Below are 22,683 nucleotides of genomic sequence, written 5' to 3' on the forward strand. Positions count from 1 at the left end.
TTCCTAATGCTTGGGTTGCAATTGGTGAGGAAATGTTGGAGACCAAGACTGGGTGGTCAGAGTGGAAATGAATGGGAGAGGGGGAAATAAAGTGATGAGCTGCAGTAAATCCGATCCACACTTACAGAAGAATGGAGGTGTTTGGCGAAGTGTTCTTTGTCCCATTCTGTGTTTGGTATCTCCAATTTTTAGAGGAGACCACGTTTTGAGGAGCAAACAAAATACTGGAATTTGTTGAATCATTTTGTTTTGTAGCTCGAGAAGCAGAGTTGAGAAAGTTACGAAAGACAAACATCGAATATGAAGAGCAGAACGCGGTCTTGCAGAAGCACATTGATAACATGAGAAGTGCGAAAGAAAAACTGGAGGAGGAGCTGGCTGAAGAGCAGAGCCAGAATGCAACCCTACACAAGCATCTCGAGAGCTTGCGGCAGATGTTAACATCTAGCTTCAGTAATGTCTCTCTCCCAGGTCAGAGTGGCAAATATGTTGTCATGGTCAAATGACCCATCCAATAATCACACATTTGCAGCATGTATAGAACTTATTGGATTGCTGGGGTCTCAGAAACCTCATTAGTTGCACAGCTGGATTTGTCCAGTAATATCTAGGTGAATAGATGTTGGATTCAAGGACTTACATCCAGTATTTTGTTAAAAGGGTCAAAATCATTGCATCCTCAAAGTGGATAATCGGGGATAAATGGATACATTTACCCAAAAGTCATTTTTTAAAGCATGTACAAATTTAGGACTTAGTTTGTTTATGGCAAGCAGATCTAAGTATTTTGGTATTAAGAAAATCTAATGCAAAGGACAATGATAAAATACAATTTATTGCCACAGCAACCCTTTTTGTGAGATTAGCAGTATCTTTTGTTCTGCAATTTACCTCAATTGCTCCTTCTAGGTTTTTGTGGCAATGTTTTCTACTTGTCTTGGCTATTGATGTAGAATTTCCTCTCTCTGGATCTCATCAACTTCAGCTTTCTGCCTGAAAGCGGGTCTGACCCACGGCCAATAATCTCCACCAAGGCTGGGGGCAAGAAGGCAGGTCCTGATTGCGCCACAGACGGAGCAGGGATCGAACCCTATTCTGTTGGCACCAGTCTGATCCACAGTGCCCTTCCAGACAGTTGATCCTACTGGCCTCCCAAGGAGTCCAAGTTGCTATGGCAACATTTCCTTTTGCATGCATGTTGTAGTCTGGGGCAATGGTAAGCTCCAATTTCTTTCCAACACATGGCTGACCAGGAATTTTTCCCATTTTTACCGCCTGCTATTAGCATATGTTGGAAGGATTTACAAGTTGATATGCAACCTGTTTGGAAGACACCTCCTCTTCCCAAGAGAGAACTATGTATTTTATATTCGCTTCTGTTGCACAGAATTAGTTATCTGGTTCTCGTACATGACCCTAATCCAGCCATAATGCTGGCTTTACGCCAAGATGGGGTCGAAGGGGGATGGTGACCTGATGAAGACAAGGGGGGGTGCAATGTGGAAGTAGAGCTGTGCAAGAAGGGGAGCCAGGGCGAGGGCTCACGATGGCAGGCAGAGAGGCAAGGAGGTGGATGAAGAACACGAACAGTGGGAGGCAGAAGGAAGACCGAGGAGAGGGAAGCTGGATCCCCGACAAGGCTGCATGTAAAGCTCCCAAACAAGGGGATCAAAGAGATTCCACGTTGCTTACTGGAAGTGTATACAAGAAGACTCCGACAGTTGAAGTCCAAGTGCGGCACGGGCCCTTTGCAGGTGATGGACATGGGGATGGTTGAATCAAGGAACATACTTCTTCTTGAGGCTATTGGCCTTTTGCCTCTGGGTTGCTGACACCCTGTACGGCCTGGAACAGACAGGCGTGCTGTAGAGAGTGATATGAGTGTGCTGGACTGCCACGGTGCCGAGACCTTCAAATCCCCCAGCTGAGGGAAAGGCTTTATTGACTGCAGCTCCACCTTCAACACCATAATCCCAGCCAAGCTCACATCAAAGCTCCAAAACCTTGACTTAGCTCCTCACTCTGCAACTGGATCGTCGACTTTCTGACCCACACACCACAATTAATAAGAATAAACAACACCTCCTCCACAATAGTCCTCAATACCGGGGCCCCGCAAGGCTGTATACTTAGCCCCCTACTATACTCCCTGTACACACACGACTGCGAGGCAAAATTTGGTTCCAACTCCATCTACACGTTTGCTGATGACACGACCATAGCGGGCCGGATCTCGAATAACGACGAGTCAGAATACCGGAGGGAGATAGAGAACCTAGTGAAGTGGTGCAGCAACAACAATCTATCCCTCAATGCCAGCAAAACTAAAGAGCTGGTCATTGACTTCAGGAAGCAAAGTACTGCATGCATCCCTATCAGCATCAATGGGGCCGAGGTGGAGATGGTTAACAGTTTCAAATTCCATGGGGTGCACATCACCAAAAACCTGTCCTGGTCCACCCACTTCGACGCTACCACCAAGAAAGCACAACAGCACCTTTACTCCCTCAGGAAATTCGACATGTCCACATTAACTCTTACCAACTTGAGCAGATGCACCATAGAAAGCATCCTATCGGGCTGCATCACAGCCTGGTATGGCAACTGCTCGGCCCAAGACCGCAAGAAACTGCAGAGGCGTGAACACAGCCCAGTCCATCACACAAACCTGCCTCCCATCCATTGACTCCATCGACACCTCCCGCTGCCTGGGGAAAGCGAGCAGCATAATCAAAGACCCCTCCCACCCGGCTTAGTCTTCCAACTTCTCCCATCGGGCAGGAAATATAAAAGTCTCAGAACACGCACGAACAAATTCAAAAACAGCTTCTTCTCCACTGTTACCAGACTCCTAAACGACCCTCTTATGGATTGACCTAATTAATACTGCACTCCAGTATGCTTCACCTGATGCCGGTGTCTACGTATTTACATTGTGTACCTTGTGTTGCCTTATTATGTATTTTCTTTTTCTTTTCTTTTATTTTCATGTACTTAGTGATCTGTTTGAGCTGATCGCAGAAACATACTCTTCCCGGTACCTCGGTACATGTGACAATAAAATAATCCAATCCAAGGCACCATTGGAGCACCCGCTACTGCACTTAGTCTCCAACACACAAAATTCTACCCAAACTACCAGTTCGAAGCTCCAGCCATTTCTACATTTTCCATTATTAATTCCCCAGACTTGAGGACCAACACTTGCCTTAGTTACTCTTTCACAATTTAAAAACTGGAAACTCTTGCTATCTGCTTTTTATATTTCTCGCTTGCTTTTTCTCATACTTTCTCCCCCTATTGTTTTTGTTAATTTTTGTCGGATCTTAAAATTTGTCCAATCTTCTGACCTATGCTGATCTATACAGTGCTTCTTTCAATTTGATGCTATCCTTCACTTTCTTATGTAGCCACGGATCATGCAGCTTTGTCACTGGGAGAAGACCAGACCCGACGACAATGGGTGTTCTCTTCCCAGTCTTGGGAGGAACTTTTGGACCTACCGAGGCTAGTGTAGACAAGGAACCTGACACTATAGAGGTGGTGAGGTTGAGCGTGGGTATTGCCAGCATACATGAAAACAGTAAAATGTTAATTATTATAGCGCACTCATTTTGAAACCAAGGGCCATTATTATTTTCCTACATTTAAGTCAGTTTTCATGCCATTTCCGCCTGGTCTGAAGAGCAGTGATACTAGGGGCTTGGCAGTGATGTGACTTATAGACTTGTATTTAAGGAAGGATATGTGAGGAAACGAGAAGTTTGATTTCCCAGGCTTGAGGAGTCTTTGCATCGGACAGTAAAATCCACGTACACATTTTTGTCTGTTGGCCAAATTAGCCTGTAATGAGGAATGATCTAAGCAATTAGGATCTTCCTCCTAATCAATTCAAAGCTGTGGACATTGTGAGATATATTCATGTCTCCTAAATCCATGAAAAGTACTGATTGCAGTCGGTCATTCTTATGCCAGAGAGCATGTGGAATTCTGCCCTTAAGGAGACCATAAACCATTTATTATGTGACCCAACACCGAGATGGAGTTACCTGAAATCGAAAGACTGCACAAATAAATAATTATCAGATGTTTATAGCTGTAATTTTCATCAAGAAAACAACACACACAATTTCTAAATGGAGACCAAAAATAATTATTTGTCTATTTTTTTAAATATCCACAGAACTAAATTTCAGTGATAATGTTTCTAATTGCTGCAGCTGAAGGTGTGAGGCAGGACTGAAATTAGCAGCAATTACTTATCCTTTGATCAGTAGTAAATTAGCTTTTCCTCCAAAAGCACTTGTCCAACAAGCAGCTGTAAACAAGGTTGCTTGCCTTTCTCCCACTCTATCCATATCTCTTATCACCTTGGACACCTCTATCGTGTCACCTCTCTTCCTTCTTCGCTCCAGTGAGAAAATCCCTAGCTCCTTCAACTTTTCTTCATAAGACATGCCCTCCAGTCCAGGCAGCATCCTGGTAAATCTCCTCTGTACCCTCTCCACAGCACCCACATCCTCCCTAGAATGAGGCGACCAGAACTGGACACAATATTCCAAGTGTGGGCTAACCAGGGTTTTATAAAGCTGCAGCAAAACCTCGAGGCTCTTAAACTCAATCCCCCTGTTAATGAAAGCCAACACACCAGACGCCTTCTTAACAACCCTATCAACCTGGGTGGCAACTTTGAGGGATCTATGAACGTGGACCCCAAGATCCCTCTGTTCCTCCACACCTCCAAGAATCCTGCCTTTAACCCTGTATTCAGCATTCAAATTTGACCTTCCAAAATGAATCACTTCACATTTATCTAGGTTGAACTCCATCTGCCACTTCTCAGCCCAGCTCTGCATCCTGTCAATGCCCTGTTGTAACCAGCAATAGCCCTCAACACTATCTACAACTCCACCAACCTTCTTGTCATCGGCAGACTTACTAACCCACCCTTCCACCTCCTCATCCAAGTCATTTATAAAAACCACAAAGAGCAGAGGTCCTAGAACAGATCCTCTTTCTTAATATCAACCTGTTTGAGCCTATTAACCTGGTTCACGCTGTTCTCACTCTTTCTGGTGAATACTGAAGCAAAATATTAATTTAGGGCCTCCCTTACCTCCTCAGACTCTAGGCACAAGTTACCTCCACTATTCCTGATCGGCCCTATTCTCACTCTGATCATCCTCTTATTTCTCATATAAGTGTAGAACGCCTTGGGGTTTCCCCTACTCCTTCCCGCCACGGCTTTTTCATGCCCCCTTCTAGCTCTCCTCAATCCATTTTAGAGTTCCTTCCTGGTTACCTTGTAACCCTCTTGAGCCATGCCAGATCCTTGCTTCCTCAGCCTTATTTAAGCTTCCTTCTTCCTCTTGACTAGAAGCTCCACTTCTCTTGTCATCCAAGGCTCCTTCACCTTACCATTCCCTCCTTGTCTCAGTGGGACAAAAATATCCAGCACTCGCAGCAAGTGCTCCTTCAACAACCCCCACATTATTGTTGTGCATTTCCCCGAGAACAACTGTTCCCAATTTATGTTCCTCAGCTCCTGTCTAATAGTAGGATAATTTCCCCTCCCCCAATTAAATACCTTCCCATACTGTCTGTTCCTATCCCTCTCCATGACTGTGGTAAAGGTCAAGGAGTTGTGGTCACTGTCACCAAAATGCTCTCCAACCGAGACATCTGACACCTGGCCTGGTTCGTTGCCAAGCACCGAATAATCTGCTTTTCTAATTTTCAGCCTCTCTAGTTTGTTATAACTCTCTTTTAAAACTAGTTTGATAAAGGAATTGCCTTACTTTCTTCACTTTAGTCTAATTTTGTATCAGGTTTTTGGCAAAAGACAGATTAAAAGTAGTCCTATTGAATTCAAAGTTAAAGCATAACATTAGCTGTGGGACTAGTACATTGTTTGCTTTGTGTTTTCTGCTATGCTTGCTGTGGCGTATCCTAGCTCGAGAAGCAACAAACCTTGAAGGAAGTGATTGATGTGATAGGTGCAGCAGATGGTGGAGTTTACTGCCTCCATTGCAATAAAATCTAGGCCATGGTATTAAGCTTTAAAAAAGGGCTTTCGTAAGGGAATAGTGGAACTCCAGTGAACTGGGAGTACTATAAAAAGCAACAATGGGTTACAAAGAGAGTAGCAAAATTGAATTATGAGGTGGGGGGGGTAATCTTCCAAAGTTGTCAAAGTTTACAGCCAAAGTTTTTATATCAAAAGCCGAGTGAAGGGGAATATGGACCCATTGAAGAAAGAAAGACGTTTACTTATATGGTGCCATATATGACCTCAATGTTTCATAGTGTTTTACAGCCACTGACATATTTTTTGAAACATAGTCTCTGCTGTACTGCAAGCTCTTATACGCAGCAATGTAATAATGACTAGATAATCCATTTCTCCCAGCATCTCTGCCTCCGTCGCATCTGTTCTGATGATGTCACCTTCGAAAATGTCGCATCCGATATGTCTGCCTTTTCCCTTAACCCCCCCCCCCCCCCCCATCGTTGACGAGGGATTCAACCGGGTTCGACCCATTTCCCGCACCTCTCCTCTGCCCTCATCCCTTCCTCTCCCTCCCAGAACCATGATAGGGACCCTCTTTCCATCCCATCAGCCTACACATTCAAAGGATCATCCTCCGCCATTTACGCCAACTTCAGTATAATGTCACCACAAAGCACATCTTCCCCTCACCCCACTTGTCAGCAGGGACCGCTCCCGTGTGACCCTGGTCCACTCCTCCACCACATCCAATTCCCCATGCCTTTCCCATGGCACCTTCCCTTGCAATCGCAGAAGGTGCAACATCTGCCCCTTTACCTCCCCCCCTCACTATCCAAGGCCCGCAAACATTCCTTTCAGGTGAAGCAGCGTTTCACTTACATCTCCTGCATTCTGGTTCATTATATTCTCTGCTCTCAATGTGATGATCTCTACACTGGATAGACTAAACGCAGACTGGATGACCGCTTTGCGGAACATCTTCCCTCAGTCTGCGACCATGACCCCCAAACTTCCTGTTGCTTGCCATTTTAACTCCGCATCTTGCTCTCATGCCCACATGTCCATCCTTCACCAGTTGAAATGGTCTAGTGGATCCCAAAAATGCAAGCTGGAGAGATAGCACGTCATCTTCCGATTCAGCACATTACAGCCCTCCGGACTTGACATTGACTTCAACAACTTTAGACTGTGACTTTTCACCTCCATCTTAGCCCCCTTTTTTATATCCCATACATTTTGGTCTCGATGGAAATCTCTCCCAGCTACAGTATAATATTTATGACATTTTCCCTCTCTTTAGTTCTGATGAAGAGTCAAGCGGACTTGAAATGTTAACTCTGTATTTTTTTCCCTCCAGATGCTGCCAAACCTGCTGAGTTTTTCCAGTATTTTCTATTGTTGGACTCTATTTGTGTGATGTTTCTTGAAATATGAATATTGGCCAGAATACTGGGGATAACTCCTCAGTTCTTCTTCGCAATAGTGCTATGGAAACCTTTACATCCAGCTGAGAAGACATATGAAGCCTTCGTTTAATGTCTCACCTGAAAGATGGTACCTCCAATAGTGCACTCTCCATCAGTCCTCCACTGGAGTGTTAGCTTTGATTTTTGTCCTGGAATGTTCAAAGTCCTGGAATGAAGCTTGAACCTACGACTTTCTGCCTCCGAGAGAAGAGTGCATTCATTAAGATGGGCAATAAGAAACTGGCAGACTTGTTAACTGAGTAGCTTGTATCCACGTCCATACTGAAGAAAGAGGACAAAACACTGGAACCTAATTGTACGTCAAGGAAAAGTTTCATGGATTTAATGTATGTCAAAGAAATGGTAGTGAAAATATTGCCTCATAAGATTTTCAATTCTCCAGTGCCTAAGATGATTTCCGCTCCATGTTATTAAGATGCATTAGTTAGAATTTTCCAAATCTCTAGATTTGTGAATTGTTTCTTGGATTCCAAAATTGAAACTGTAACTCCATGAAGAAGGTACATACAGACCAGGTAATTACAGATCCATCCGTTTAACATCAAATGGCGAGGAGGTTACCACAAACAACTTTATCTTGCAGCATAGTCTCGGAGCCTGAGGAAAATACCGGACTGCGCTCGGTGCTCAGTTCTCAGTCATAGAGTAAATGAGCAATTGGACGTATGAACTGATCAGAGTTGGTGTGGATTTGCAGGGAATGGGCCTTGACAACATCCTGGCAGTAGTACTGAATACTTATTTTTCAGAACTAACTCTTAGCTAATCTGTTCCAGTCCAGCTTACCTGGCATGGTAGAAAATTGTCTGGGTATGCCCTGTCCACAAAAAGCAAGGAAAATTCAATCTGGCCCATTAACCCCATCAGACGACCCTTGATCATCAGAAAATAATGGAAGGTATTTTTAACAGTGCTGTCAATTGGCAATTCAGAAGCAATAAACTACTCGTTGATGCTCAGTTTGGGTTCTGCCAGGGCCACTCTGCTTCTGACCTCATTGCAATCTTGGTCCAAACATGGACAAAAGAGCTGAACTCGAAAGGGGAGGAGAATGAATGCCCTTGAAATAATGATCTTTATTATTGTCACAAGTAGGCTTACGTTAACACCGCAGTGAAGTTACTGTGAGAATCAAGGCAGCATTTGACCAAGTATGGCATCAAGGAGCCCGAGGAAAGGAAGTCGCCAAAACTCGTAGCTCCAGAGATTGGAGTTATACCTAGACAAAGGGAGATGGTTATGTTTATTGGTGGCCAATCATCTCAGCCTCAGGACGTCACTGCTGGAGTTCCTCAGTGGGTCCAACCATCTTCAACTGCATCATTAACGATTATAAGCTCAGAAGTGGCAATGATTGCTTACAATTTCAGTGTTCAGCACTATTGATTTTTTAGATACTGAAGTCGTCCATACCAGCATGTAGCAAGACCTGGACAACATTCAGACTTGGGCTGATAAGTAGCAAGTAACATTCAAGCTACACAAGTGCCAGTCAATGACCATCTCCAACAAGAGAGAATTTAATCATTTCCCATGATATTCACCAACGTTGCTATCACTGGATCTCCGACTATCAACATCCTGGGGGGGTTACCATTGACGAGAAAATTAACTGAACCAGCCATATAAATTCTGTGGCTACAAGAGAGGCGAGTAAGTCACCTCCTGACTCCCCAACATTTGTCCGATATTCTCCACTTGCCTGAATGAGTGCAGCTCCAACAACGCTCAAGGAACTCTATGCCATCCAGGACAAAATAGCCTGCTTAATCGGCACCCCACCCGCCACCTTAAACATTCACTTCCTCCACCACTAATGCACAGTGGCAGCAGTGTGTGCCATCTACAAGATGCACTGCAGCAACACACTAAGGTTCCTTTGACAGCATCTTCCAAACCAGTGATCTCTACCACCAAGAAGGCAAGGGCAGCAGATGCATGGGAACTCCACCACCTGCAAGCCTCCCTCCCTCCAAACCATACAATATCCTTATTTGGAACCATATCACCAGAACATAGAACAATACAGCGCAGTACAGGCCCTTCGGCCCACGATGTTGCACCAAAACAAAAGCCATCTAACCTACACTATACCATTATCATCCATATGTTTATCCAATAAACTTTTAAATGCCCTCAATGTTGGCGAGTTCACTACTGTAGCAGGTAGGGCATTCCACGGCCTCACTACTCTTTGCGTAAAGAACCTACCTCTGACCTCTGTCCTATATCTATTACCCCTCAGTTTAAAGTTATGTCCCCTCGTGCCAGCCATTTCCATCCGCGGGAGAAGGCTCTCACTGTCCACCCTATCCAACCCCCTGATCATTTTGTATGCTTCTATTAAGTCTCCTCTTAACCTTCTTCTCTCCAACGAAAACAACCTCAAGTCCATCAGCCTTTCCTCATAAGATTTTCCCTCCATACTAGGCAACATCCTGGTAAATCTCCTCTGCACCCGTTCCAAAGCTTCCACATCCTTCCTATAATGCGGTGACCAGAACTGTACGCAATACTCCAAATGCGGCCGTACCAGAGTTCTGTACAGCTGCAACATGACCTCCTGACTCCGGAACTCAATCCCTCTACCAATAAAGGCCAACACTCCATAGGCCTTCTTCACCACCCTATCAACCTGGGTGGCAACTTTCAGGGATCTATGTACATGGACACCTAGATCCCTCTGCTCATCCACACTTCCAAGAACTTTACCATTAGCCAAATATTCCGCATTCCTGTTATTCCTTCCAAAGTGAATCTCCTCACACTTCTCTACATTAAACTCCATTTGCCACCTCTCAGCCCAGCTCTGCAGCTTATCTATATCCCTCTGTAACCTGCTACTTCCTTCCACACTATCGACAACACCACCGACTTTAGTATCGTCTGCAAATTTAATCACCCACCCTTCTGCGCCTTCCTCTAGGTCATTGATAAAAATGACAAACAGCAACGGCCCCAGAACAGATCCTTGTGGTACCCCACTTGTGACTGAACTCCATTCTGAACATTTCCTTCCTCCACCACTAATGCACAGTGGCAGCAGTGTGTGCCATCTACAAGATGCACTGCAGCAACACACTAAGGTTCCTTTGACAGCATCTTCCAAATCACTGTTAACTAAAAGTTGGAAGGTCAAAATCCTGAAGCTGTCTCCCAATCTGCACTTGTGGATGATGAACTGCAACAGTTCAAGAAAGTGGGTTTTCAGCACCTTTCTGAAGGACATTTATGGTCAACAAATGCTGGCCTTGCCAGCAGCGCTCAGTAACCCATGCAAAGTTTTCAAAAATTGGAGTTGATGTTTTGACTTCACTTGGTAATTGGACTGGAGCTAGGAGACAAAGAGTTGGGATAAATGGGTTATTTACTGATGGGCAGCATGTGTTCTCCAGTGATCTGCCATTCTTGGAAATAGCTTGCACCATATATATTACTGGCTTGGATAATGGAATGGAGAGATCCAAGTTTGCCAATGACACTAACTCAAGAGAGTGTCGATGTGAGCAAGAGGTTACAACAGGCCAAGACTTATCAGAACTCTTATCTGTCACAAACTTTGCCCAGTGTGAGATGATCCGCTTTGCTGCAAGAAAGATGAAATTAAACTATCCTTAATAGTGAAAGATGAGGTGGAAAGCAACTTGGGTGTCCACGTACACAAATCACTAACCATCAGTGTGGGTTATCAAAGGTAATCAAAAAGGCTATTGATATGTCGGCCTCTATTGTAAGGGACTGAGAATACAAAAATGAAGTAGTGAAGCTTCAGTGTTTCCGAGCCATGGCCAGACCCCAGATCTGCATTTACCTTTTGGGCCCCAAACCTCAGGCAAGCAATTGCCTTTGGGGCAATACAGTACAGAATCATCGGAAGGGCATTCGGACTTAAAAGGGTTACATTTGGAGGACGTGCTTTATAAACCTGGTTTATGCCTTGAGTTTAGAAGGTTGAGGGCCGATGTAATTGTGGTGTTTCAAGTTATTAGATGGAGTAGATAGAGAAGGAAGATTTAATGTGGCTGAATCCAGACTCCCCCTTGAGTTAAAATATATAAACTAGGCCAGAAATGTTGTCCACAACGAAGTCCTGTGATGATTTGTGTCCTGTTTTAAATCTAGGAATGCTTTGGAATGACTCAGCAGGCCAAAGGCCAGAATTTAAAACCGTTTCAACTAACAGAATGCATATTGTAAATGGAGTTTAATGCTACAGTAATAGTAGATGCAGCGATGGCTTGTCTGAATTAAATGGCTTCAAACCTTTCCTGGGAAATAAGTTAACCTGTGTGAAAACACTTTGGCTGATCTGTAGGACGGTTTCTCATATGAAAACTTTAGCATTACTAAATATCTGCATGAAAACTGGATGATGAATTGATACTATTTTTTGGTCCCAGCTTGATGTCATTTTCATCCAGATTGGGCATTTTCTACAACTAAGCCTAATTTTAGCTGTGTATTTTAATCAGCAATAGCAGTCAATAAATATAAACTATCAAAACCAAATGGCCACTTTTCATCACACACAATTTTCAGACAATGGTTTATATGTGAAACAGTTACCAGATACCGCTATCATAATCCTGAAGAAATGTGATCAAAAGCTATTAGTTTTCAATCTGGCTGAATAATCTTCTGTGTTATCAGAGCTCTCATATTAATAGTGAAGATTAATAGGCAGCATGTGGCGCAGTGATTAGCACTGGGACTGCGGCGCTGAGGACCTGGTTCGAATCCTGGCCCTGGGTCACTGTCCGTGTGGAGTTTGCACATTCTCCCTGTGTCTGCATGGGTTTTACCCACACAACCCAAAGATGTGCAGGTTAGGTGGATTGGCCATGCTAAATTGCCCCAAATTGGAGGAAAAAAATGAGGATTAATTGACAATAAAGCCTGGGAACTACAAAAGCAAAATACTGCAACGTTGGAAATCTGAAATAAAACACAAAGCTCTTTAAACACAAAGCAGGTCTGGCAAACCAGTTAACGTTTCAGCGCAAAGGCCTTTCATCAAAACTTGGATGAGTTAGAGATATAATAGATGGAAAGGAATCAAAGTGGGGGAGTTGGGGAGAATGGGAAAATGAATGAAAGAGTGCCTGTTTTGGGAGCAATGCAGATGAGATTAAATGACAAAAGTAGATGATGGTGCAAGACCAACGAGATGCTGCCAGACGTGCTGAGTGTTTTCAGCATTTTCTGTTTAAGTCTGAGGAAAACTTAGACTGGTAAAGAGAATAAATGTTTTGTAGTTTTTAAAGTAAGTGCGATAGATGAAGCCATATACACCATTATTGGCATTGTGTGTTGTTTTTCAGTCACAATACAGTCCAGCATGACTTTTCTTTTGTTTTCCCCCGACCCTTAGGTAGTGGTGAAAGTGTGACATTGGAGACAGTTGACTCCTTTATGACTAAACTCCACAGTATTATTGATGAGGATCCTCAACAGAATGAGAAGCTTGTGAGAAAGGTGCAAGAAATAGTAAGCAGCCTGGGCAACAGGTAAATAAATGTATTTACGCCAGAACTGCAAAACGTCAATCAAGTTGACTGCTGTCTGCATTTATTCAATTTCCACAAGACTGCCAACTATGCTGGAGTTAATTCTTTATATTGTTTTCCACAGATCTCTTTTTACGAATGGTTCAGAAGCATGATGTTTTAATTTTCATGTAGTGTCAATATGATTCCATACCTTTCTGCTAAACCATTTTTTAAGCAAAGAATTGGAAATTTACAACAGAAGTTTTTGTACCTGTTTTTTTTCACCAGAGGTAATTTACAATATTGCTAAAGCTGCAAATTACCTTTTTTATTCACAAGCTCCAAACCGTATCACTCCCAACAGTGCGGCCTGAGGGAATAATCAATTCTCATAACTTTGGTTGTGGAACTATTCTTCTCTTTTTTTTATTCGTCCATCCCTAATTGCCCTTGAGGAGCAAGTTAAGACTCAACCACATTGCTGTGGGTCTGGAGTCACATGTAAACCAGACCAGGTAAGTACAGCAGATTTCCCAGAGGACATTAGTTATCCAGATGAGTTTTTATGACCATCAACAATGGTTTCATGGCCATCATTAGACTTTTAATTCAGATTTCAAAATCTGCAGTGGCGGGATTTGACCCTGGATCCCTGGAGCATTAATCTGGGTCTCTGGTTCAGTAGTCCAGTGACAATACCACTACGCCACCAGCTCTACCAGTCACTCAATAAAAAATAGACAATGTATCTTGTATTGGGCATTAATCTGATATCGCTATGAATTAAAAAGGAATAAATGCTTTATTCTTGTGGGGAGAGTAGGGAAGGGTATTTGAAATGGCATCTGTGTTAAAGTAAGTTGCACTGTTTGTGTATTTACTGTTTATGCAGTGCTCAAATTCCCATTGCTAGAACAAAGTATTTTCTGACATAATGGAGAACTTGAAAGAGCGATAACCATTGGTACATTATGAAAAGATAGAGGTATTCCCGATGACAGAATAACATGGATAGGCTTAAAGGATAGTGTTAGATTTTCAGATTTGATAGTGGTCCTTTGTCGCGACTCGCTGCTCCATGAAGTTATTTAATGTGGCTGCATAATATCATCCCTAACTCGATGGATGATGATGATTTAATTGACCTGGGCAGAATCCTAATCTCCATGTATATTTAAGGTTTTGATGCGCTGTTCTAAAAGAAGCATGAAAACTAGCATTGCAGTTTAACTAAAATAATAATAACGCTGAGGGAGGCCATTTGACTCCTCCAGTTCATTCTCCATCGACAAAACCGTTGGTTAGCTTATAGTATCTGCTGTGCTTCTTGAACACCTTCACTTTTCGGTGCAAAAAACGACTGCTGGTATTAGTCACTATTTGTGCTTTGAAATTCAGAAATTTTGCCCTTTTCCTGTGGTTTGATTTGAAATGTTGTACGAGATGACTCCTTTCTATTTTTCCTTGTATTTTATCATAAGGTTTCCTTGAGGACAATGCAGAATATGGTTGGACAAGTGTGTATCTAAACCACCAGAGCTTTCTGTCCTCTGCCATAACTAGTAATTAAGGATGTCTTGTCCTCTGTATACATTAACAGACTGCCTAAATTTGTATTTTCTTGTTTTAGTGATGGGCCTTAGAACAATATGAATTTCATCAGCGAAGATGCTTCACAGATGTCCATGTTGGGTGGAATCCCAGCTTTTGCCTTCTGAGAGCTTGATCAAGAGATTGCTGTAACTCTGTGAAGAAGGCGCAGGGACTAATTAGACAAATCTACAAGCCTACACATCGTTCAAGATCAAAGCAAGGGGATTTGACTGGACCAACAAGACTAAACACTAAATGCTTTTAAGACAAAAAAACTAACGTTGATTTTAAAAAAAAGTAGGATTATCGGTTGAAAATTTAGTGACTAGGCTACTGAAAGCAATTTATTGTTACAATTACTACTTGCTTTGTCAAGTATGGCATCATGCAGGTTGTGACCTCTGAGTTAATTTTGTAGTTTTTATTAACTTTTATAATTAGGATGCCTTTGTGCTTGCACATTCTGTAGGTTTATATGCATTGTAAACCTAACCATAGAGTTGTTACATTCGTATTAAAATTTTGTAGTCAAACCTGAAACTGTTAGATGAGAAACAGAGTGTGCCAGCTTTGAAAGCAGCTGTTAGTTGTGTGAAGGGAGGGATGTAGGCGGTGCCATTTGCAAGTTGATATAGTCATGTTTGTAACCAGTGAATTATAAGCTAATGATCTTTTGCTACTTGGAGCCAGCTTCAGGGAAAGGTTCTGGTAAAGTGAAATCTATCGCAGATTCATTTCTTTTTTTTAAATTTAGAATTTATGCCAGTTCATTTTCTTTCAAATTACAACTCTAAGCAGCTTAAATTATGTTGAGAATGTTTTTTTTCTTTAGTGAAATAGAGTTTAACAAGCTTTCTGGGTGTGTAGCAACAGTTGTTTGCATGTGTGGGGTCGATGTAGGAAAAACTCATATTTTGGATTATTCTACTCATGAGGTTTGGTAGCACTGTAAAGATGATGGTGAACGACGGAAGGTCTTCCCACTTATCAGAACTCTGACATGCATTGCTATCTCGAGAGTGATCCTTTCAAGTACGCTGTTAAACTAAGATATTTTTTCACACTAATAGCACAGTTGAGTGCTAAATCACTGGAGAGCAAGGTACTGCACATAATACTGTTTTACAATGTACACAAATGTAGCACTAGGTAGACTTTTATTTAAATGATTGTTACAGGGTAATAATATTTCCTAAAATGTATTGATGGTCGTGATACAATTTGAGGTGGTTTTCAAATAGAGGGGGCCCAAAATGCAAATCAGTTTATGGAGAGCATTTTATTGGCTGCATTTACCAGTTCCCTCTCTTTCCTGTGGCCCATCAGGCCACATTTTCTCTCAGATTGGGCCTTTCCTAACCTTAAGTTTGCATCTTTCCCTAGTTTCTCTCCTATCGGCTCCCCCATCAACCCCATCCCTCTCCGACGCCATCTTGTTTATGCTCCACCTCCATGTTTGAATCGCTCTAATCAGGTTTCTTCTCCATTCGCAGTATAAAAATGGTTCTTATGGAAGTGACATGTGACTGATAAAAGTAAATTATACCTTCTCGACCTGCCTGCGGCCTTTCTAACGGTTGACCACGCCATCCTCCTCTTGGGCTCCTCCAGTGTCCACAAGCTTGGTGGACTTTATACCCAGTTTTCAGTCTTTTCCATTGAATCGTAGCCAGAGAATCACCTGCAATAGTTTCTCTTTACGCACCCAAACCGTTACCCTGTTACCTCTAAAGACACAGAGTCCCTTTCTCCTTGACTGCATCCATCTCTACTTTTCTTGACCCCTTCAGTGTCTGTAAATTGCCAGACTACTTGACAGGCATTCAGTGCTCAAAGGGCAGAAATTTCTTCCAACTAAATATTGGAAGAACCGAAACCATTGCTTTTGGGCCCCTTCACAAAGTCTGTTTCCAAGACACTAACTCCATTGGTCTCGCCAGCTGTTTCGGAGGCTGAACCAGGTCGTTCACAACCTTGGTGACATGTCTGACCTTGCGATGACCTTCAGACCACATATCTGTGCTATCATGTCAGCCACTTATTTCCATCTCTTTTTTAAAAATGAATTTAGAGTATCCAATTCATTTTTTTCCAATTTAAGGGGCTATTTAGCGTGGCCAATCCACCTACCCTGCACATATTTGGGTTGTGGATGTGAAACCCACGCAAACATGGGGAGAATGTGCAAACTCCACATGGACAGTGACCCAGAGCTGGGATCGAACCTGGGAACTCGGCGCCATGAGACCGCAATGCTAACCACTATGCCACTATGCTGTCCCCACTTATTTCCATCTCTGTAACATTGCCTGACTCTAGTCCTGCCTCAGGTCATCTGTTGCTGAAGCCCTCATCTCGCCTTTGCTACCTTTCAATTTGACTATTATAAGAAACTTCTGCTGGCATCCCACATTCTGCCCTCTAAACTTGAAGCCATCCAAAACTTACTGGCCTTGTCTGAACTTGCACATAGCCCTTTTCATCTGACCTTTCATTTGGACACTACCTTGATTTTAAAATGTCCATCCTTGTTTTCAGATCTCTCCATGGCCTTGCCCTGCCCTGTCTCTTTAGCCTCTTGCAGCCTGCAATCCTCTAAGGTAGCTGTGCTCCTCCAATTGTGGCCAGCTCATCACTTTTAATAACTGCAACATTGGCAGCCATGCCTTCAGCTGCCAAGGTCATTCTTCCTCTTCACCAGCAAAGCAGAGGATGTTGGAAAAACGTAGCAGGTCTGGCAGCATCTATAGGGAGAGAAAGCACAAGTTAACATTCCAAGTCCTCCTGACTCCTCTTGAAAACTGAAGAGAGGGATGGGAGAGAGAAAAATGTATCTGTGCACGGACATTTTTAAAATAAGCGATTTAAGATGGAGGAGAGAGGTCACCGTCCAAAGTTGTTGAACTCCATGTTGAATCACGAGGGCTGTAATGTGCCCAATCAGAAGTTGAGATGCTGCTACTCCCGCTTGCATTGGACTTCACTGGGGTATTGCGGCAGGCCAAGGACGGACATTAGAGCAAGGTGCTGAGTTCAAATGGCAAGCAACAGGAAGGTTTTCCCTTCTTTAAAGCACTCCTTAAAAGCTACCTCTTTGACCAGATTGTGATAATCTTCCCTAACATTTCATATGTGGATCGATGTCAAATTGTGTTTGAGAATACCCCTTTGAAGTGCCGGGGATGGTTTACAATGTTGACATGAGCACAATCTGTTACACTACTTTTTGAATAATCAGATTGTGTTAACTGCTGTCAGGAAGCTGCACTACAGGGTTCAGGCATGTTAGCTAAGAAGATTAACCCTACATCAAATTGTTGAGCACAGCTACGACATCTTCAGGATGGGTACTTTACAGAATGTGTGACTGATCACTGTTCAGTCATCCAGTGCTGTTGTGTATGTCACAGAATCCTGGTACAAAGTCGTAACGCCACTTAGTGAGTCACACTGAAGTATGTCTTTATGCTTGAGCGGCCATCTGAGCCTCCTTCATAAGTGCTCATACGCCACACACTAGCCAGAGCAGAGGATGGCCAGGTTATTTAAATGTGGGGCATCCCAACCGAGCTTAATTCTGTTTATTCCTGGTGGTATATGCATGTACACATCCGCCCCAGCTCAAGGGCAGCGAAGCCGGTTTTAATTCTCCTGTTTTCTCATCAGAGATCCAAGAACGCAGCAAAGAAAAGAGATCAGATGTATTAGCTTGCTGCTACTGTAGAAATCAGTGGGAGCCCATAGGAGAGCGGAGAAAAAATTGCAGTGCATGCTGTCCATAGTATTCTGTTGCGGCTCTCATTATCCAGAGAGCAGTGGTCTGGAAGCAAGTCACCCACTTTCAGAACCTCCCTTCATGATTGGCTTCGGACATTTGAGAATTGCACGTTTCTTCCTGGAGGTAAATATCGTCACTTCAAAGGATGTTCTTACGTGCTGTGCTTAAAACTTTAACTTATTACTTTTTTTTACATGAAAAGCTAGCAATGTGTTCGGGCACTTGTTGAGCAGGATCACAAGTACTCTTATTGGCTATTTTTGCCTACCAACAAGTGGCTGCAAGGAGAGCAATTTATTGAGTTACTCAGAAAATTCTTTGAATCAATGAAGGATATTTTCTGGGCCTGGAATGGCCCAATGGCTTTATTGCTCAGGTTTAAAATGACATCCGAGGTGAAGCAAAGGCATCACTGTTATATTATTGGGAAGTATTCAAACTGAGTCCCAAGTTCTATGTTATGAGTGGATTTGATCAAGTCCATGAAGGTGTGAAGAAAAAATCCAAAGTATTCTACAATTCTTCATTGTGTATTTTAGTGCCGTGTATGAGCAAAGGCATGAATATTTATTTACTGTTGAGCAGTTTTTTGTTTTGTTTTGTGTGTTTTAATATCATGGAGAATGTTTACACTTGGATTCATTTATTGTACCGTTGCAAGATTTTGCTGCTCGTATCTGTTACTGCCACAAAATGTTTAAAGCAAAATCAGACAAATTGCTCCAACCTGAAGCCCATTGCGCCTTAATACTTGCTGTGTAACGCTAATTGCTTTTCCTGTCCCCCTTTATTTTCTGCCGCTTTATATCCCAATCCTTTTGATGTTGCCTGCCTGGAAGGTCACTATTTTAAAGCATTTGTTTTTCAAGAGTTTTATCCGTGATGCAGCACAAATGATCTTTTTGTATTAACCGTCTCAAAACCTTCCATACTTTTGAAAACCTGTAGTGGGTCCCTCCAGTATCCTTGTTTGTGGGTGGGGGAGCATGGTTTTTCAATCATTGCTAATATTCAAAGAACAAAGAAAAGTACAGCACAGGAACGGGCCCTTCAGCCCTCCAAGCCTGCGCCGACCATGCTGCCCGTCTAAACTAAAATCTTCTGCACTTCCGGGGCCCATATCCCTCTAAAGAACAAAGAAAAGTAAATTCCTGATGTAATCTGTGAATTTTCCCTCCCATATCCTTTCTATAGTGAGGTGCGCACAGCTCTATAGTGCTGACCTAATTAATGCCAAGAACGCTTACAGGTTTTTACAGTAAATTCCCCATGACTCACTTAGAACTGAGAATCTAATTTTCCTATTGAATGTTTTTCATATCTACTAAAAATCTGTGGAGTAGTACCCTTGAATTGTTCTGTGAAATGTCATACGGCAAATTTTCCTCTCGAATGCTAGCGCATTTAGAAGGTGTTGGGTGAACTAAGTAGAAGAACAGAGGGCTGGGCAAGGTAGTTAGTGGCCAGTGGCCCACAATGTAGCCTGTATGGTTTATGCCCCCCCCCTCCCCCCCCCCCCCCCCCCCATTATAAATAGAAAGTCAGATGGGTTGTATTGCAGGCCTTTGATACAGCCCACCTTAGTTTCCTCTCTCTGCTATGCCCAGCTGATGCTTCGTGCCCAGCTGCTGAAGAGAAACAGCATGGCCGCTACTGCTTAGGGTGGACGCCTTCCTCTGCTCTTATTTTCCCAAAATATACAACCTCTCATTTTTGTGTGTTGAACTGCAGTGTCCATCCGCTATGCCCAATATGCATTCTATCTCTTTCTACAGTGTCTTAGCTTTCTTCCTGACAAAGTTTGTCTTGTCCCTAGTTTGGCATCATTGGTAAACTTCAGCATTATTCTTGTGCCTGTTTCCAGGTAATGTAGATGCATGCAGCTTCAAACTTTATGATGGGCTACAAGAGGATAGATAGTTCCAGCATAGTGATGAAAGCTTTTTGTTGTACCTAGACTACATAATGGAAACAAAGAGAACGCTGCAAGGTGACTGGTTAATGTTAGATTTTTTTTTTAACCGATCTAAACACTGCTGTATATGCTGTAGTATGTACATGACATGTGAAATACTTGGCTACATAGCAAGTCATGTTTGACTGTGACGGCAGTGTAACCTTTGGGATCAGTTGTATGATTTCAAGGACCCTGCTTTTGTATTCAATAAGGACACCATTCAGTTTTGTGATTGATGTACTGTTCAAGGAATGTAGTGTGTTTGATTAATTCCAGTTAAGTGAATTTCTTTTACTTCATCACGTTTACTGGTGTTTAAAATAACAAGCTGTTTTATCAGCTGTATTTGTCGATTAATTTTCTAATGTAGTTCAGTGTGATGGTAAAAATGTAGCAGTTGGTTATACAACGTGCAATAAACATCTGATACTGTTTGTCTCAATACTTGAGGATTGATGATAGGAATGATTTTCACTCTAGTCACATATAAGTTTTGTTTAAATTTCTATGTTAACAAATTTAGAGCAATAAGGTATGACTATTCCAGTATTTGGCATAGCAGAAGGTGCATCAACAAACTAATTATCCAACATTCTGATCACAGCAGGGGTATCAGACATGGGAATAAGGTGCCGGTGAGGGCAAACATCACCTTAATCTTGCTTAATGGCAGAACAGCCTTCAGGGACGATATGGCCTATGCTTGCCCCAATATTTTTCTTCATGTTCTTGTGCCAACTTGGGTTAGTTGCTGAGCCAGGAGGTCACGGGTTCAGGCACTACTTCAGATACTTGAGCGCATTATCTAGATTAATACTGAGTGAATACTGTGCTGTCGGTGCTGACTTTTCAGACAACTGTAATAAGGATATCAATAAGAGGCGTGTGCCAGCTAATGTGTGAAGATATTTGAGTAAGAGATTGCCTTCATCTTTGAAAACAAAACTACAAATCATGATCGATTTGGACCATAAATAAAAAGTACTGCGCTTACTAAAGAACCCTGTTTGGCCAATAGATGAGAAATCAAGTTTGTCATCAGCAAAAGTGATTTTGTTGCTCCTGAGGTAACTGATCCGTCCCGTGACTCGTGAAGATTGTGGTCAGGAGTTTATCACTGATTTAAAACGGTCGGAGAGATGTGCAAAAGGCCTGTTCATTGGGCATCAAGCTCAAACGTTGAAATGGATGGCTGGATAACTGTAGCCACATGGTTAAAAATTGAGGCAACCATTGGTGGAAATGGGCATCAGCTAGCGTGCGTCTGATGGACATTTTTCCATCTCTCACGAGGAACATAAACCCAAAAAACATTTATAGTGATAATCAAATAGTTTTTTTCTAAGTCAGCTGCTGACCTCTCATTGGCCAGCAGCTCATAGGTGGGCAGATTTCCATCCGGGAAGGGTGTGTAGTCATTGATCTTGGGTAAGGCCTGTCACTGTCCACTGAGTGCGGCAGGCCATCCCTAAAGGAGGTAACGTGGGGCTCGAACCAGCCCACCTCTCACTGAATGAAACTCCCGTTGCCTGCATTAAATACGCCCCTCGATTTATAAAAAAAAAAGAACAACTGATATTACAATGTGTTCCACCCAACACCAGGCCAAGAAACATATTACAGCTACATTTCTTGAAATATCAGCTCAGCGTGAACTTATGAGGGTCCAAGTCTGCTGTTTCACCCGAACCATTAAAAATATCGAACCATCTCACAGCATGAAATGTGCAGATACTAAATTGCAATTTTAGCAATAAAGCTGTGGAGCAAAATGCCACACCGGAAGCATGGATATCCTGCGGTAAACTGATGCAGCCTGATTCACTGCTATGCCAACGCTGCGTTTTGAAGAATGAATTTTGAGATCTTAACTATTTGAAGTAAAACACTGATTCTTGCATGCAAATTCACCCTTCCCATTTAGAAATCAAAACCCAAAATTATACTCCAACATGTGAAAATGTATTAACAGCATCCTCCACAGTAGCACTGCACACCATGAAATCTCAATAAAAGTGAAATCAGTGGGAATTGGACAAACGCTCCACTTGTTCCTAGCACAAAAGAAGATGTTTTTGGAGGCCAAGCATCTCAGCATCAGGACTTTGCTGAAGTCCCTGGGGCAGTGTCCCAGGTCCAACCATCTTCAGATGCTTCATCAGTGACCTCCCGTTCAATAAAAGGTCAAAAATGGGGATGTTCACTGATGAGTACACTGTTTTAATACCATTCGCAGCTCCTCCGATACTGAAGCAATCCGCAACTACATGTAGCAACACTTTGACAATGTTCTGGCTTTAGCTGATAAATGGCAAGGACTATTCGTGACAATTGCACACAAATGCTGGGTAACCATTGGCAAGAAGAGA

General features: G+C 42.7%; 1 protein-coding gene across 4 annotated transcripts in view; it reads left to right on the forward strand.

The window, feature by feature from the left end:
- LOC140429814 (SWI/SNF-related matrix-associated actin-dependent regulator of chromatin subfamily E member 1-related-like) overlaps window positions 1-22,683 on the forward strand; it is a 64,263-nt gene that overhangs the window by 35,002 nt on the left and 6,578 nt on the right. For 3 of the 4 annotated variants that reach the window (XM_072517262.1, XM_072517265.1, XM_072517264.1), the window contains exons 8-10: window positions 256-471; window positions 12,869-13,004; window positions 14,617-20,758. In XM_072517262.1, coding sequence (XP_072373363.1) covers window positions 256-471; window positions 12,869-13,004; window positions 14,617-14,629 — 365 coding nt within the window. In that variant the 3' untranslated portion in view covers window positions 14,630-20,758. Of the gene's footprint in view, window positions 1-255; window positions 472-12,868; window positions 13,005-14,616; window positions 20,759-22,683 lie in introns of those variants that run through there. The other variant, XR_011949212.1, reaches the window with a different exon arrangement.

The sequence above is a fragment of the Scyliorhinus torazame genome, chromosome 9 (genome assembly GCF_047496885.1).
Source record: "Scyliorhinus torazame isolate Kashiwa2021f chromosome 9, sScyTor2.1, whole genome shotgun sequence".
Lineage (NCBI taxonomy): Eukaryota > Metazoa > Chordata > Chondrichthyes > Carcharhiniformes > Scyliorhinidae > Scyliorhinus > Scyliorhinus torazame.